Raw genomic sequence first — 15,000 nt, forward strand, 5'->3', positions numbered from 1 at the left:
GGTGGTAACAAGTGAACTCTAGTACATCTACAAATGTCAACCCTAAACTTGACATTTTGGGTGATATGGGTTTAGTTCCCTTTAAACACTGACATGCTACAAGTTCTGCAGGAGGCCGGAAAACTCACTACTACGAAATCTTACATCTCCAAATGAAAACGATTTTCCTTCTGTTGTCTTAAATAACACTTAAGCACTGTCTGTAGAGTTGCTACATGTTTGTCTTACCTGTGTGAATTTATGAAGAATGGCCTGTCATAGTCCTCAGTCTCCTGGTCTGTCTCCTCCCTTGGCTTCCAGGTTGGAAGTCAGACTGTTCTTAAAAGGAGTCTTTCACATTTGACCACCAATGAAACAAGTGCCTCCTGGTTGGGATCTCAGTTTTGTGCTAGAAAAACTTACCTTAGCTCCCTTAGAGCCAGCAGTGTCATCGTCCTGCAACACTGCACGTGCAGAACGGTTCTCCTAGTGGCTATTACCTCTGCCAGAAGGGTTTCTGAGCTGCAAGATCTTATGGCCTCTAATCCCTTCATTGTTTTTCATAGGGACACAGTTTCTCTTTGGACTAACCCATTCTTCATGGCCAAGGTGGTTAATTAATTATCCCTGTATCAGGCTTTCAATCTTCCTATCTTCTTCTGATCTCCCCAGTGAGAGGATTCTTTACACTTTGGATGTTCAAATTCAACTCTGGTAGTATTAATGCAATACAAAGCCCAACTGCAAGTCTGACTGTGTCCTATCACCCAATGGCCCTGGGCCAACCCATTTTTAAGCAGATTATTTCCTCATGGATTTCTAAAACCATTTTTATGTTTTTCGGCCAGTGGAAAGCATCTGTCTTGTCCTGTAAGGGCACAGTCCATTAGGGCAGTGTCATCTTATGGGGCTTTCATTAAAGTATTGTATACAGCCTCTATCCTGGATGCAGCTTGCCTGGTCCTCGTTTCATGCCTTCCTCCGGCATTATAAATTGGATGTCCTTTATAGGTTCGGAGCAATGTTTTCCAGAGCTATTCTCTATGGCTTTGTTGCAGATGTTTGTTTCTTCTCCCATTTCCTACTCTGCATGTTGTATGGCATTCTCCCTTATGTTATGAGTACTGCAGCATATGAATAGAAAAAAGGACGTAGAATAGTTATGTAAATTCTTACCATAACCATTGATGTTCTTTTCTTGTATATGCTGCAGGATTGCGTCCCCCCGCCTTTGCCCTGATGATTGCTTGGTCCCATGTTACATGTTTCTCAGCTTATCAGGCTGGTGTTCTCTAGCATTCAGATCTGAGGTATCTAGGTGCTGTTGTCCAGTTTATCCCCAATATCTCTTTTATGGCTGTCGCATGCTGAGTGACCTGCACTATTGCACGTACCTTGCAGTAGCATATAGACTTTGGCATTCTTGCTGGACGTACGAGTCATCCAGAGGTGGACTCACTCATTTTATGAATACTGCAGCATGTAGAGGAGAAGGACGTTTAAGGTTATGGTATGATTTTACACAACTGTTCTTTCTTATTTCTAACCAGGCATATCTACAAATTGGAATGTCCACTGTTTCTTCACAAAAAGAATACTGGGAATAAGTAAAATGTGCTATGCACACTACCTCAAGGCCCTATCCCTGTATTCTGTGTCCTATAGTCTTTTGAGGGGAGATTTATGCCTGGCATACAGGGCATTGTCAGACCCCAGTCTGACCTCTTGCATGTCCACAAAACAAACAGCACCAGAATTACCTATTCTCGAGACTTAAATGTTGTCTGTGATATAAATAGGATGTGCTTGAGAGAGAGGTATGTATCCCATAGACTGCCATGTCTATGGAACAGGCTCTCCGTCTCTGTGAAGCAGAGTTACTGCCTAACCCAATTCAAGTGCAGCTTGAACCATTGAATGGGAAACAGGAATTCAACTCAGGTTTGGCACCCAAGTCTCCAGTGGACACACAACCTGTAAATGGTTAATTTCCCAGGCCACTGCGTGTAAATGTTTCATCTCTCAGACCCTTGTCTTACACTCAAGGGTATCAGAACTTGTCAGAGATTTTGGATGCATGTCTAGGATTGAAAAGGCCCTTGTGATTGTTAGTCTAGTTAACACCTGTGAGGTACGTACAGTAACCACTGACGATTCCCAACTTTGGCAGTGGTACACTTTGAGTGAAAAATGGTCCAACCATGTGCTTTCTTCTCATAGACCAAATCACTTGTCATTTTCCCAGACATGACAATGATTCTTCTAATGTTACTAGCCTTTAGCGAAGCCCCCCTCCCTGCATATACTATTGATCCCAAAGATTTTGCAGAAAGCTGGCAAATGGAGGACTTTGGTTATCCACTTTGCTCCCTTCTGGCCTTCTTAAGTATGTGTGTGTCTCACTCTATGGTCTCTCCCATAATATCCTCCATGTTTTCTTGAAATCAGCCCAGATCTCATCTCATCTCATCCGACTGAGATTAAATATGTCACTTTTTATTCCCTTTAGCTAACTGCATTGCTTCTCCAATTCTAGTGACAGTACGATGATTCATCCTCGTTTGCCTTGTTCATGATATCTTTCGCTTCCCATTAGAATTATACTAAGAAATCTATAGAAGTAAAAGGAAAAGACAATGCATACGGGCTTCCAATAAGAACATTGTCACCTTCTCAGCTCCTACTTCTATCAGTCCATCTTTGGCAGGTTTTTATTTTTTTTTTTTTGTGTAGGAAAAGGTTAGTTTCTTTATCCTATTACACTTCAGCATGTACATTGATTTTTCGTTCTGCAAATCACTTCCTTCCTTTGATGACTTCCAGATTGTATAAAGCTGTGTTGAGAGGAATCTTTGTTTAGATTGGCCATCAAAGACTCGTCTACAGATCTCACAGTATAATTTAGGACTGAAAAAAGAAAAAAAAAAAAAACCCTGAACCAGTGATTTATTGTGTTAGGCAATTTCTATCATGGAGAAATTAACGTTTAGTCGTAATTACATTGATGAAATGAATTTCAGAGCATCAGGCCTTCTTTGTTGAGCCTCTTTACATCATTTTTTCCTTAAAGATAGTATAATCCCACCCAGGGCCTATCCGTCTTTTATGTCCAAAGTAGCCACAGAGTTGAATATTCATCAGTCTATACAATTGCCATTTAGCATGCCAAATGTCTGTGATTATGGCAAACTCTTTTCACCTTCTTGATGTTCATAAACGATTACGTTTTTGCTTCACAGGGCCTTTCATTACAGCTGTTTGTGTTCTCCTTCTAACTGCTTAGGTCTAGCAGTCTCCAAAATTAGCCTGGCCATGTAAATTATTAACGGTATTTTGCTTATGTATTCCCAAGATGGTTTGGAGTTACCTCATCATCCTAGAGGCCATTCTACCAGATTTGTGGGCATCGCATCTACCTTTTCTTCCAGAATTTCTATTTATATCTATGTTGTAGCCACTTGGGCTAAGACTCATCCCTTTGTGGCACATTACAAATCGTGCATTGTCTACAGAAGCAGGGTTCCCTTGGGTTTGGCAGTGCTTTGGCACATCCTTCTTTGAGGGTCTCTCTGGAGTTACATTGTTGGGGACTCAGATCCATGTCAGTGAGGAAGAATGAAAAGAACAACAGCAGATATGGGAGTGATGTACCTAGCATAACGTGGCATCTGTGTTGTCCATTTTCATTCTTCCTCACCTTCCCGCAACCTTGTCATTTTCTAGAGGAATCTTGTATGATACAGGAACCTTTACATTCTTTATTTGAGCCTTAATCTTTTTTTTAATCCTTGTCTTAACTGGACATCTGTCATTATGGTAAGATTTTACAGAACTATTTTTTTATCCTAGATTTTTATTCTGCACCTCTTATCTTCCCCGTTTAACCTTCCACATTCCCACTCGCTCACTAACTACTTTAAATCTGTATCTGCCTAACATCCATCCAGTCTATTCAATTTCTACCTAGTTTATTTGTTTTAAGTCAACTATTCCTGTATCTGTTTAGAAGTCTTATTTTAATGCTTATTCAATTCCATTCATTAACTGAAGCTGTTTCTTCTACCTGAATGCACTATCTTAACATTTTTTTGGCACCCCTAAATTATTATCCTTCTTGGTTTCTTCCATTTCAGTGTTCCCACATAGATATTCTGTGTACCTTATTTATTTATCCAGTTTCAACTTAATTCCTGTTACGTTAATACATTGAAATAATTAGTTCAATGTGCTCTCTTCACTACCCACCCCCAACCTACTTGGCACATTCCACTTCATAACATTGATTACAGTCCTTTCCTCTGTGCGTACTTTGTCTAATAAAACAGTACAATATTCTGTGCTTCACCTTTGAAATTTGTACTGCTTTTGTACAAGTGTTCAGCTTTCCATATTTCTGACCCAGTTCACTCATCTCTGTTGTGATAGTAACTCCACTCTTATTTCAAATAGTACATCTCACTGTAACACTTCACCTACTTATTTCTCCTCCCTATGTAATTCTGAAAATGCCGTTCCTTATCTCGTGTAAATAGAAAAGCAACATGCCTTATACTAGACCTACTCCTGAGAGTTCACCGTATAGACCTGAGTCGGCCTGTTACAGCTATAGCTTGGCATTCCCTTCCCTTCTGGTACACCATTTCAGATCTCATTTGACAGTTGTATTCTTGGATTAGTCAGGACAGTTTCCTTCCCTCCATGCTGTGTTACTTTGGGACTGTTATGCTAACAATCAAATAACATTTATAAACGTTTATACTTCTATCCCCTAAACAAAATAGTGTGATGGATTATTTAGCAGTTCCATTCCATTTGTTCTGATACTGGCCATGCTGAATAATTTATCAGGGTTCCCACCATGTGGGCCTCTAATTTACTTGGTTCTTTAAACAGTGCTGATGGCAGGTAGTATTTTATGTATTTCAAAGCTTTTATAAGCTGTACTTGACAATCTCTAAATTAAGCAACACAACAAGAGTAAAAAATGGAGGAGGGGATCAGCAACCGAGAGACGGTGAATCATATTTTCCCATGTAGTATATACCTTTGAACCCATGTCCTTTTCAGTGCATTAGTCCTCATTTTTGAAATGTTCACTTGCTGCAACTAATTCTCTATCTTCGTGTCTTCGGTCTTATTCTTTCTAGCTTCTTGAATAATGTCTTTTGCTTTCTTTTGAATAATGGAAAGTACCTAGTCGTTTTCCTATTTTTCAGCTGTTCTGTCATTTCTTATCGAGTCTTCTGGTCCGTGCTCTTCTTTGACTGGGGTTGATCAATAATTAGCTGGTGTTTGTACATGTAAAAGCTTTTTCTGGCTGCACAAAGGTTCTGACTCCTCCATTAGTAAAAAATTCTTTGTTGCAGGATATAAAAGGTGCCAACAAACCCCTCTCTCCTTGCAGTCAGGTTAGTCACAGCCCAGATGTTCATCGTGTTTCACTGTTGCAGTCATTACACTTGGGTTATCCTGCTGGCAGGTGACACGCAGTTGGCCCGAGTTCCAAAGTCTTGGTCCGGCGTCGGTTGCTGTCGCCTCTTCCCTGACGTCAGTGCGCCAGGGGTATAAAAGTTGCAACCGATGCCATTTTCTTAAGTCTTTCTTGCCGCGCGGTGCCCAAAGCAAAAGCAGTTCACAAGTGCCACTCTGCCGACTCCTGAGATTTTCAAAATTGAATTTCAGAACCGAAGTCTTCAATAAAGCGAAGTACCCCGTTGGGGAAACTTTTTCTTGCTCCAGTCCGATGTCAGTAAAAGTTAATAATTGTATTTCTTGTGGGAAGCAAATACCTCATAAGGACTTTCCCTCTTACTGCATTCTTTGCCTAGACCCTGACCACGACGTTACCAGTTGTCTGTTTTGTGCTAGATTCAATAAACGCGCCATTAAACGTCTGTTTGATCTTGCATTACATTATTTTGGATGAAGATTTAATTATATAATGCCGTTGGAACAACTGATGATTGGAATGTATAAAAAACGCATAGCAAAGAAAGACAGGCATCCGAGGTCCAAAACTGACGACGAAGCCTCTTCTAGGCCAGTTGCTGGTTCTCAGTGTGGCGCTTTCGCAGCCCCTGACACCTGCTACCACAGAGCCACAGGCCGTAACCGAAAGCCACGTGGAGACACAGAGTCCTGTGGAAACTCAAGGTATTGGGCCTACGGAAACTATACCCTCAGATGGGTCCGGAGCCGCTGAGCAGGCACTGGCTTCTGAGGGTGTTTTCAAACCTTCTCAGCTTACAATTAAAGCAACTACAGCAGCAAAGTCAAAAACACCATTACAAGGAAACAAGTGCAGCATTTTCCAGAACAGTCATCCATGCCAAAGAAACAGATGCTTAAAATGGCCGAAGACCTTATTACTTTAATCAGGGCTTCCCATCCCCCTCCTGACAAAAGGCCTAGGCAAGACACTGGTTATGATTCCTCTGATCAGGTTTCCATTTCCTCTGATTCTTCTTCTGACCAGAGCTGTTCTCTCCCTCCCTATGAGGCCTCTGATGCTGAAGAGTCCATTCCTTCAGCCTCACCGCCTGAGGATTACTCTCTTGGGGAAACCCTGCACACCATGAGGGAGCATTTCCATTGGGAGAGCCAGGATTACTCAGAATCCAAGAAAAGGCACAGAGATTTCCTTTTATTGCTTCAGCACAGGCCCCTGGCTATCCCCCCTGTACTTGATATTGTAGAGGATGTATTTTCTGAATCCAGTCTGTCTCCAGATTCTTTACCCCCTGAACCAGTAAAGCCAGACGGGTACTACAGGGTCCCTGACTCTCATAAATTTCTTTACAAAAACCCCGCTGCAGATCCAGAAACAATTTCTCAGGGTTCTAAAGGGGTTAAAGCTTCCACTGCCAAAAATCCTGTCCCCTCAGATAGGGATTCCAGAGCTCTGGACAGATGGGGGAAAAAAGTTTACACTTGTGCTACTTTAGCTGTAAGAGCTTTAAACTGTCAGTTTCACATGCTTAAATATCGACAGTATCTCATGTCATTGTTAAAGCAGAAAATGGTTACAAATATAGAAAGTCCTGACAGCAAAGAAATGCAGGATTTATTGCATGCAGTTGATCAAGTGGGAAAGCATACTCTACAATGTGGTTTTGATTCGTTAGAGGCTTCTTGTAGAGCCGCAGTTACAGGCTCAGTTATTCGAAGATATGCTTGGTTGAAAGAACAGTTTACCTGACCATGTTAAAGTAAAATTATTGGATGCTCCACTACAGCATGATACTTCGTTTGGTGTTAAGGCAGAAGAAGTGTTAAAGAAAATGGAGGATAAAGCAAAGTCAATACAAACTGTGAAAGATTTCTTAAAGGTCCAACCACCTAGATTTAGCAGAAACTGGCCTTCAAAAAATTGGTCCTTTCCAGTGTCAGGCCACAGAGAGGCAAATACAGACGCCCAAGAGGCAGATCTCAGCCCCAAGGCTCCTACAGACCTAAACAATGGGGTGCTTCAGCCCCCAAAGGAGAAGACAAATCACAACCTTTACAACCTTAAAGGAAACAGTCACAATGACTTCCCTCTACAAATGCCAAGCTCTTACCAGTTGACAGCACCCCTAGGGGGAAAGCTAGCACTTTTCTCAAAAAATTGGCACATAATCACCCAAGACAAATAGGTGTTGAATATAGTTTCTCAGGGGTACAGGTTCCACTTCCACATGCTTCCAAAACCAAAAAATATGCCAAACCTGCCACAAAAACCAATGGGCAGAGGCACAAAAACAAATTGCTGCTCTTATGGATATGGGAGCTATTCAAAAAGTTCCACAAGAAGAACAGGGCCAAGGATTTTACTTGCGCCTTTTCTTAGTACCCAGAAAAGACGAGGCCTGGCGACTTATACTGGACCTGTCAATCCTAAATACTTTCCTGGACGTTCCATAATTCAAAATGTTAACACTACAACTTCTGCCCATGCTGGGCAAGGAGGCTTGGCTAGTTACTTTGGATCTCAAGGAGGCATACCTGCACGTCCCAATCAGACAATCGTGCAGAAGATACCTCAGATTTATAGCAGGCTCAATGCATTACCAATTCTCTGCACTGCCCTTTGGCTTATCTACTGCGCCCAGGGTCTTCACAAAATGTCTGGCACCAGTAATTGCATTTTGCAGACAAAAAGGAATTCAAATATATCCCTACTTGGACGACTGCCTTATTCAAGCAGAGAGCAGGGACATTCTTCTAAAGCACCTGGCATTTGTAAAAAGATTGCTAATTTGCCTAGGGTACACAGTAAACGAAAAGAAATCAAAACTAGTGCCCTCTCAAGAGATAGTATTCCTGGGTGCAAGCTTAAATACAACTGTCCAGATGGCTTATCTCATGCCAGACAAACAAAGGCAACTGACTCATTACTTTCAAATGATGGCAACAAAGACCCAGCTCCCTGCAAGGAAAATTCTGCAGGCCCTGGGTTTCATGGCATCTTGCGTTCTACTAATTCCATATGCCAAACTGCATATGAGGAAACCACAATGGTATCTAAAAAGTGTTTGGACTCAGCATTGTCACAGCCTAGAGACAATCATAACCTTGATTCCCTGCCTACAACAGGAGTTTCGATGGTGGTCCCAGGCCTGTCACCACAACAAGGGACAGCCTTTCACCTTACCTACAGCCAGGCAGACAACGGATGCATCGGATTATCCCTGGGGAATGCATATGGCAGGAAAATGTATTCAGGGCACCTGGCCCAAGGAACAAATGTATCTTCACATCAATCAAAAAGAGATGCTAGCTGTACAGAATGCCCTGACAGCCTTCAAGGACCTAATCCATCCAGGACAAGTATTAATAAAGACTGACAATACCTCAGTTATGTGGTACATAAGCAAGGGGGCACACATTCCTACCCCCCTATGCAGATAAGCCATGACTTTGTGGAACACAGCGCTGACCTACCAGGTACATCTGCAAGCACAATTCCTGCCAGGAACAAAAAATACACTGGCAGACAAACTAAGCAGAAATCCATGGATCCTCATGAATGGAAGCTAAATCCACAAGTGTTCAACATAACAAGGGAATGGGGACGCCCAGACATGGATCTTTTTGCCTCCCCTCACAATTACCAAATACAGATATTTTGCACAAGGACTTATCACTCTCAAGCATGGAAAGTAGATGCTCTATCATTCAGCTGGAAAAACCTTACAAGTGTATGCCTTCTCTCCGATGCCTCTTCTCACCAAGGTGCTTCTTACAGTCAGACAAGAGATATCAAAAATTATCCTAATTGCACCAGACTGGCCACGCCATCACTGGCACCAAATCCTAAAGACTTTGTCCCAAGGCCCACCTTGGCCTCTACCTCAAATCCCTCATCTTCTGACACAATCAGATTCTGCACAGTCAACTCAGAACCTTAAACCTGGCAGCATGGCAGATAATGTAGCCACTCAAACTGCACCTCTCTCTAAAGCTGTTATGGATGTAATTTTGGAAGCCAGGAAACCCAGCACTAGGAAATATTATGCAGAAAAATGGAAGAGATTCTGTGCTTGGAACCAGGCACAAGGGCTCAGCCCACTGGTCCCTAATATTCCTCAGATTTTGCAATACCTGACTGAGATGTTGGACAAAGGCCTATCTTTTTCATCTATTAAAATCCATGCCTCTGCCATTTCAGCTCATTACAATACAGATCCTCCAATTTTTTCACATCCTCTACTACGACAGTACCTCAGAGGGGCAAAGAATGTAAGACCCCCTAGGAGAGCACCAGTGCCTACTTGGGATCTCAATTTTGTTTTAGAAAAACTAACACTACCTCCATTTGAACCAGCCAGCACAGCTGATCTAAAATTCTTATCATGGAAAACTGCTCTGCTCCTAGCAGTAACTTCAGCAAGAAGAGTCTCAGAGTTACAGGCATTGATGGCTGTGGAACCTTTCCTCATATTAAACCAGGACAGGGTTTCTCTAAGGACGAACCCAACTTTCATGCCAAAAGTGGTCTCCAATGTGGCCTTAAACCAAACCATTCATTTGCCTACTTTCTACCCAAATCCCCAGAATTAAGGAGAAATGCTTCTGCACGCTTTGGATATACACAGGCAGCTAGGATTTTACTTGGACAAAACAAAAGCTTTCAGAAAAACTGAGCAACTGTTTGTAGCTTATGCTGCAGGATCACAAGGAAAACCTATTACAAAGCAGACAATCTCCAAATGGATAGGACACTGCATCCGCTTCTGTTATGCACAACAGGGCAAATCTGTGCTTAAGTGCATTAGGCCTCATTCTACCAGAGCAGCAGCCACTTCAGCAGCTTTCCTCAGAGGGGGTACCAACGAAAGACATATTAGAAGCTGCAACCTGGAGCTCAGTGCACACTTTTACCAAGCACTACCACCTACCTCTCTACTCCAAATCCAAAGCAGGCTTTGCCACTTCAGTTCTGCAGGGCTTGTTAGCCTCGTCAAATCCAATCTAGACCCAGCCACCCAACCTCAGCTTTGGGATTCTACCCAAGTGTAATGACTGCAACAGTGAAACACGATGAACATAGTACAGTTGTGTACCTACCATAAATGTAGATGTTAGAGTGTATTCACTGTTGCAGTCCAGGTTACCCACCCACCATCCCCCTCTTTGCTGGGACTATTCTATACTTCTCAACTCTATACAACCTATGTGGTGTATTTGCTTGTAGATGAAGGAAATGTTTATAGTAATATATGCATGGTTGTTGGGCATATTTTTATCTTTCCAGCCTTCATGTCTGGGGGCACCTGACATCTTGGGCAAGAAAAACTGAAGAAAATGGCGTCTGTTGCAACTTTTATTCCCCTGGCGCACTGATGTCAGGGAAGAGGTGACAGCAGCCTACGCCGGACCAAGACTTAGGAACACGGGCTGACTGCGGGTCAATTTTGAGGCCTTCCCAGTTTTCTGGAGGCAGTTCTAGTGCACCCCTGATTCAGGTGGATTATGATACAGGAGTCTACTCTTCTACCTCCAATGTCTCATTAGAGTTGAGTTTAAAGTTACACTTGCCACTTTACCTGCTGCTTCCTTTCCTCCGGAGCAGCTTGAATTTATTAATTTGCAGATAAATTTTGCCAGTGGATAGGATGCACTCCTTGAAAAGTTTTTTTTCCTGCTCCATGGTCATCAATTTCTGCTTCAAGGTCTTTAATATTATGGTAGCCTTAGTTTCTGTCGTGCCAAGTACCAAGTTCCACATGCAAGTGTTGCACCATATGTTGAGTTCAGTGGTTTCAAGCTTCATACCCAGAGTCCAACCTTATACAGATTTTGAATGTATATATGTCACACTTCAATGGCGTATGCACCTTCCCAACTTTTACAAAGGAAATTGTGTACTCTTGTCCACACAGTCGCTAGAAATCACTGAGTACATGTCTTCTCTAGGTTGGGAGGGGCATTTCAGTAGGCGTGTGGTTCAAGATGCATAGATGTATTAAAACTATGTATCAACAGCTTGAAGATAAAGGCAGTCTTCATCACTTTGCAGGTCTTGCAGTATTCACCAGAGTGGATTACTTTTCGCTTCTGACAGCATGCCAGAGGTTTGGTGCATCGACAAGCAAGGAGGAACTGGATTTATCCACTATGCTGAGAAGCCATGAGTGTGTGTGAATTGTCTTTGCTGTCAAACTGTTTCCTGGTAGCTTAGAAAACCATATTCTTGGTAGGCCAGCCCTTATGCAGACAAGCTGTTAACTGTCTGCATTTATCCCATGAGGGACTCCTCAGCCCTTCAGTGGCTCGGAAATGACAGACACTGATATGTCTTGCTGCAGCTTATTTTCTTCCCTAACTATTTCCAAATGCAGCAGGTACTTCATTCCTGCTGTGGGTGAGATGCCAGAGAGATACTGTGATCCAGAAATTGTATCCTGGGCATCTTTGACCTTCTGACTACACCTTATCTGAGGAAATAAGGGAAGTACAAACATCACTAGTCTAGTCAGTCTCTTCGGTTTCTTTTGGCCGTGGAAGTTTGGGTTTCTCTTTCTTTTCACCTTTGGGAGAAACCCCCTTCCATTGTGCCTGTCCAGGGATGTTCTTGACTCACTTTTTTTGGGCAAGTTCCACTCACACATGCATTGGCTTGTTCTCCGTGTAGTTTTTTCAGTTCCATTAGCGTCCATCACCTTGCTTCTTGTCTACCCCCCTCCCAGAGTAAATCAGATTATTTTTTCATCACAGAAACTAAATATTGACACGTCTTGTAAGATCAAGCAAGCCAACCTGTTTTTATTTCTTGAAGCAGAATAAGCTCTTTTTCAGCCCCATTTCATACGTAAAGACCATCTTGCACAGATTTTTGATTTGGGTGCAAGTTATTCCTCAAATTATGTTTTGCTGCCATATCAAATTTTCTTATGTCTTGATTTCTTTACATTTTTTACACCATTTCTCGTCCTTAATCTTTTTAAGGGTTCATTCTTACTGACAGAGCACCCCTATTGTCCTTTGTTTGTATTTATTGTATTTCAGAGAAAACAGGGTCAGTATCCTCACTTAATCCTTCCTGCTGAGAGTGGCTACTGAGTCTCATCTTAATCAAAGTGACCATCTGGCTGTTTTTCTTTATAACTCCATTTCCGAGGTTATCTTCTCTATTGCCATGTGCCGTCACTTTTTCTCCACGCTGAAAATTGACAATCTCCACAGAGAGAGCAGGTTGCTTTAGCCAAATGGCTTTCTGACTGTATCCAGTACATTATGCTCTTCCATTTACTCTTGAGACTTTTTACTAGAGCAGTTGCATCATTTACATTTTTAAGGAGTACAGTGCGTGATGTTTTGTTGAAATGTAGCATTCTTAGAATGTTTGCAAGTTATAAGCTTGATGTGTTTCAAGATTTAGGTTTTCTATGGGGGCCACTGTTGTAAGGCAGATGCTTCTATGAGAGACTGCCCAGGAGTATTAGTTTTTATTTATTTTTTTGTTTGGGGGGGGGGGGGCTGTATGCTGCTTTTATGGATGATTTGACCCACAGTTCTAGATCTACATTTGTGCTGACTTAATTTTAATGTCTGGTAAAAGGAGGGCTTTCCTCTAACTTTGCTCTCACCTTGTGTGACATAGGTTTTAAGGCTCTGTTTTCTATATGCTAGCAGTTAGTGTCTTGCCTCGTATCAGAAAAGCTAAGCACCTTTGTGAATTATGGAAATTGGGGGGTGGGGCGTGTCTTTGGCAGCCTGGGAACTTTTTACCACTGAGGGTTTATAACACCTTGATGGACTTTATCCTGTATTAGTAATAAGGAACTGTCATAGAGGTAAATGCATGAATTTTACGTTTTTTGTTCCTGTTTTTTTTTTTTTTTTTTTTTTTTTTTGTTCAAGGTAAGGAATAATACATTTATAGACACAGATGCAACTGTTTTTTTCGTAGAATGCTTATTTTTTTAATGTGAAATCTAATAAATGGGATTAGACAGGTTTGTGGTTCTGGGCATATACTTGGGTTCATGGATGAGTTCTAGGCTATCTGCCTTTGAGGGCCTTTTTCCTTCAAATTTGAGAATCAAACTTTGTACCCTGTTACTGTGAGCTAAACACTTAAACCATTATGCCAATCCCTAACTTTCCTTTTTGACGTTTGCTTTCTAGTGAAATAGATTCATTTTAAATTCTTCCTGTTTTCCATAACTATTTGCTTGATACAATATTGAGTTTTCTGTGTGATGTCTGTTCTGAGTAGAAGAGAAAGTGCAGCGACATATCTTATACAGGTTTGTATATAAATGAATCTTGCACTACATGTGTCAGTATTATACCATGCATAGCACCTGTTTTGTTCGTTGTAGGCTGTTCCTTACATGGAAATTCTGAATGGGAAATGGGGCTTAGGAGGTCGGTAAACCCATGTTATGGTTTACTATTGATCTCTTTTCACAGATCTGAACAAGAGGACCTTACACACAGCTTTATGGAGGATGCCTATAACTTTTGCTTTGTTTTGAGCACCTTCATGTGACTGCTTTGTAGCTCATTCATGCATCCTTTGAGTATAGACCTACTTTCTTGGAGTTTGACATAATTTTGCCTGGCTGTTTTCTTAAAGAAAGGTATGTTAAGGAGTAGGAAGACTTTTTTTTTTCTCTCTTTTATGCCAGCAATGACATTGATAATACTCATTTATTGGCTTGTTACAACCCCACCCGAGTATTGTATAGCACTTGATTTTTCTGTCTCCTCAGTGTCCATCCAAGAGAGGTACTAAAAAAAAAAAAAAAAAATTTATTGATTTTACATAAAACATATTAACAGTCTCATCATTTTTAACAGAAAAATGTTCAAGAAAATCAACTTAATGAAGAACAAATGACAATTATTTTTTTATACAAGAGAAGTACTTTTGAAGATCTTTTAACACAATTAGTGTTGTGATATTAATGCAAATGGATTATCCTATTGGAAGCTTTTTTCCAAGTTATGTTGAGCTAAACCACTCCTCTAGAAAATTACAGAAGTTTTCAGTCAAATGCAGTTGTGGAAGCTAAAACATAACATGATTTAATTTTTGAATATCCTGTGATAAGCTTATATATATATATATATTTTCATTTAGTTTAGCTGAGTAGATTGTGTACAAAGTCTTATTTGTTTGTTTTGTTGCAGAGACTCTACTGGAGTGAACAGCTTACTGATCTACAAAAGATCTCCTTCTGGAAACCAAAATCTCCCAATATCATTGTCCAGATTGTCTTTGCAGAATGGACAGAGAACAAGAAAGATAGCATGCAAATTTGAAGAGGGTCAGGATGTCCTAACCAGGTGGTCAGATGGCCTGTTTTATCTTGGGACAATTAGAAAGGTAGGGATGGGAATATTTATCTGTTAACTTCGTGTTGTTTTTCTGGGAACATTTATAGAAATTCCAGCTTTTTATGAGTTTGGCTTGGTGAGGAAAGGGTTATTTTATACTTTTAATCTTCCCTACCAATACAAAGGCACTTCATTTTAACTTGAATACAGTTCTTTTAACTCACTCTGCAAATAAATTTGCTTTTATTTGCA

At 41.1% G+C, this 15,000-nt stretch overlaps 1 protein-coding gene across 1 annotated transcript in view; it reads left to right on the top strand.

Moving 5' to 3' along the window:
• MTF2 (metal response element binding transcription factor 2) overlaps positions 1-15,000 on the top strand; it is a gene marked incomplete in the record, with an annotated part of 1,616,286 nt that overhangs the window by 75,385 nt on the left and 1,525,901 nt on the right. Inside the window, 1 exon segment of the mRNA XM_044085679.1 lies at positions 14,602-14,797. Coding sequence (XP_043941614.1) covers positions 14,602-14,797 — 196 coding nt within the window.

This window comes from Protopterus annectens, chromosome 10.part0 (genome assembly GCF_019279795.1).
Source record: "Protopterus annectens isolate FY-2018-M chromosome 10.part0, PAN1.0, whole genome shotgun sequence".
Lineage (NCBI taxonomy): Eukaryota > Metazoa > Chordata > Ceratodontiformes > Protopteridae > Protopterus > Protopterus annectens.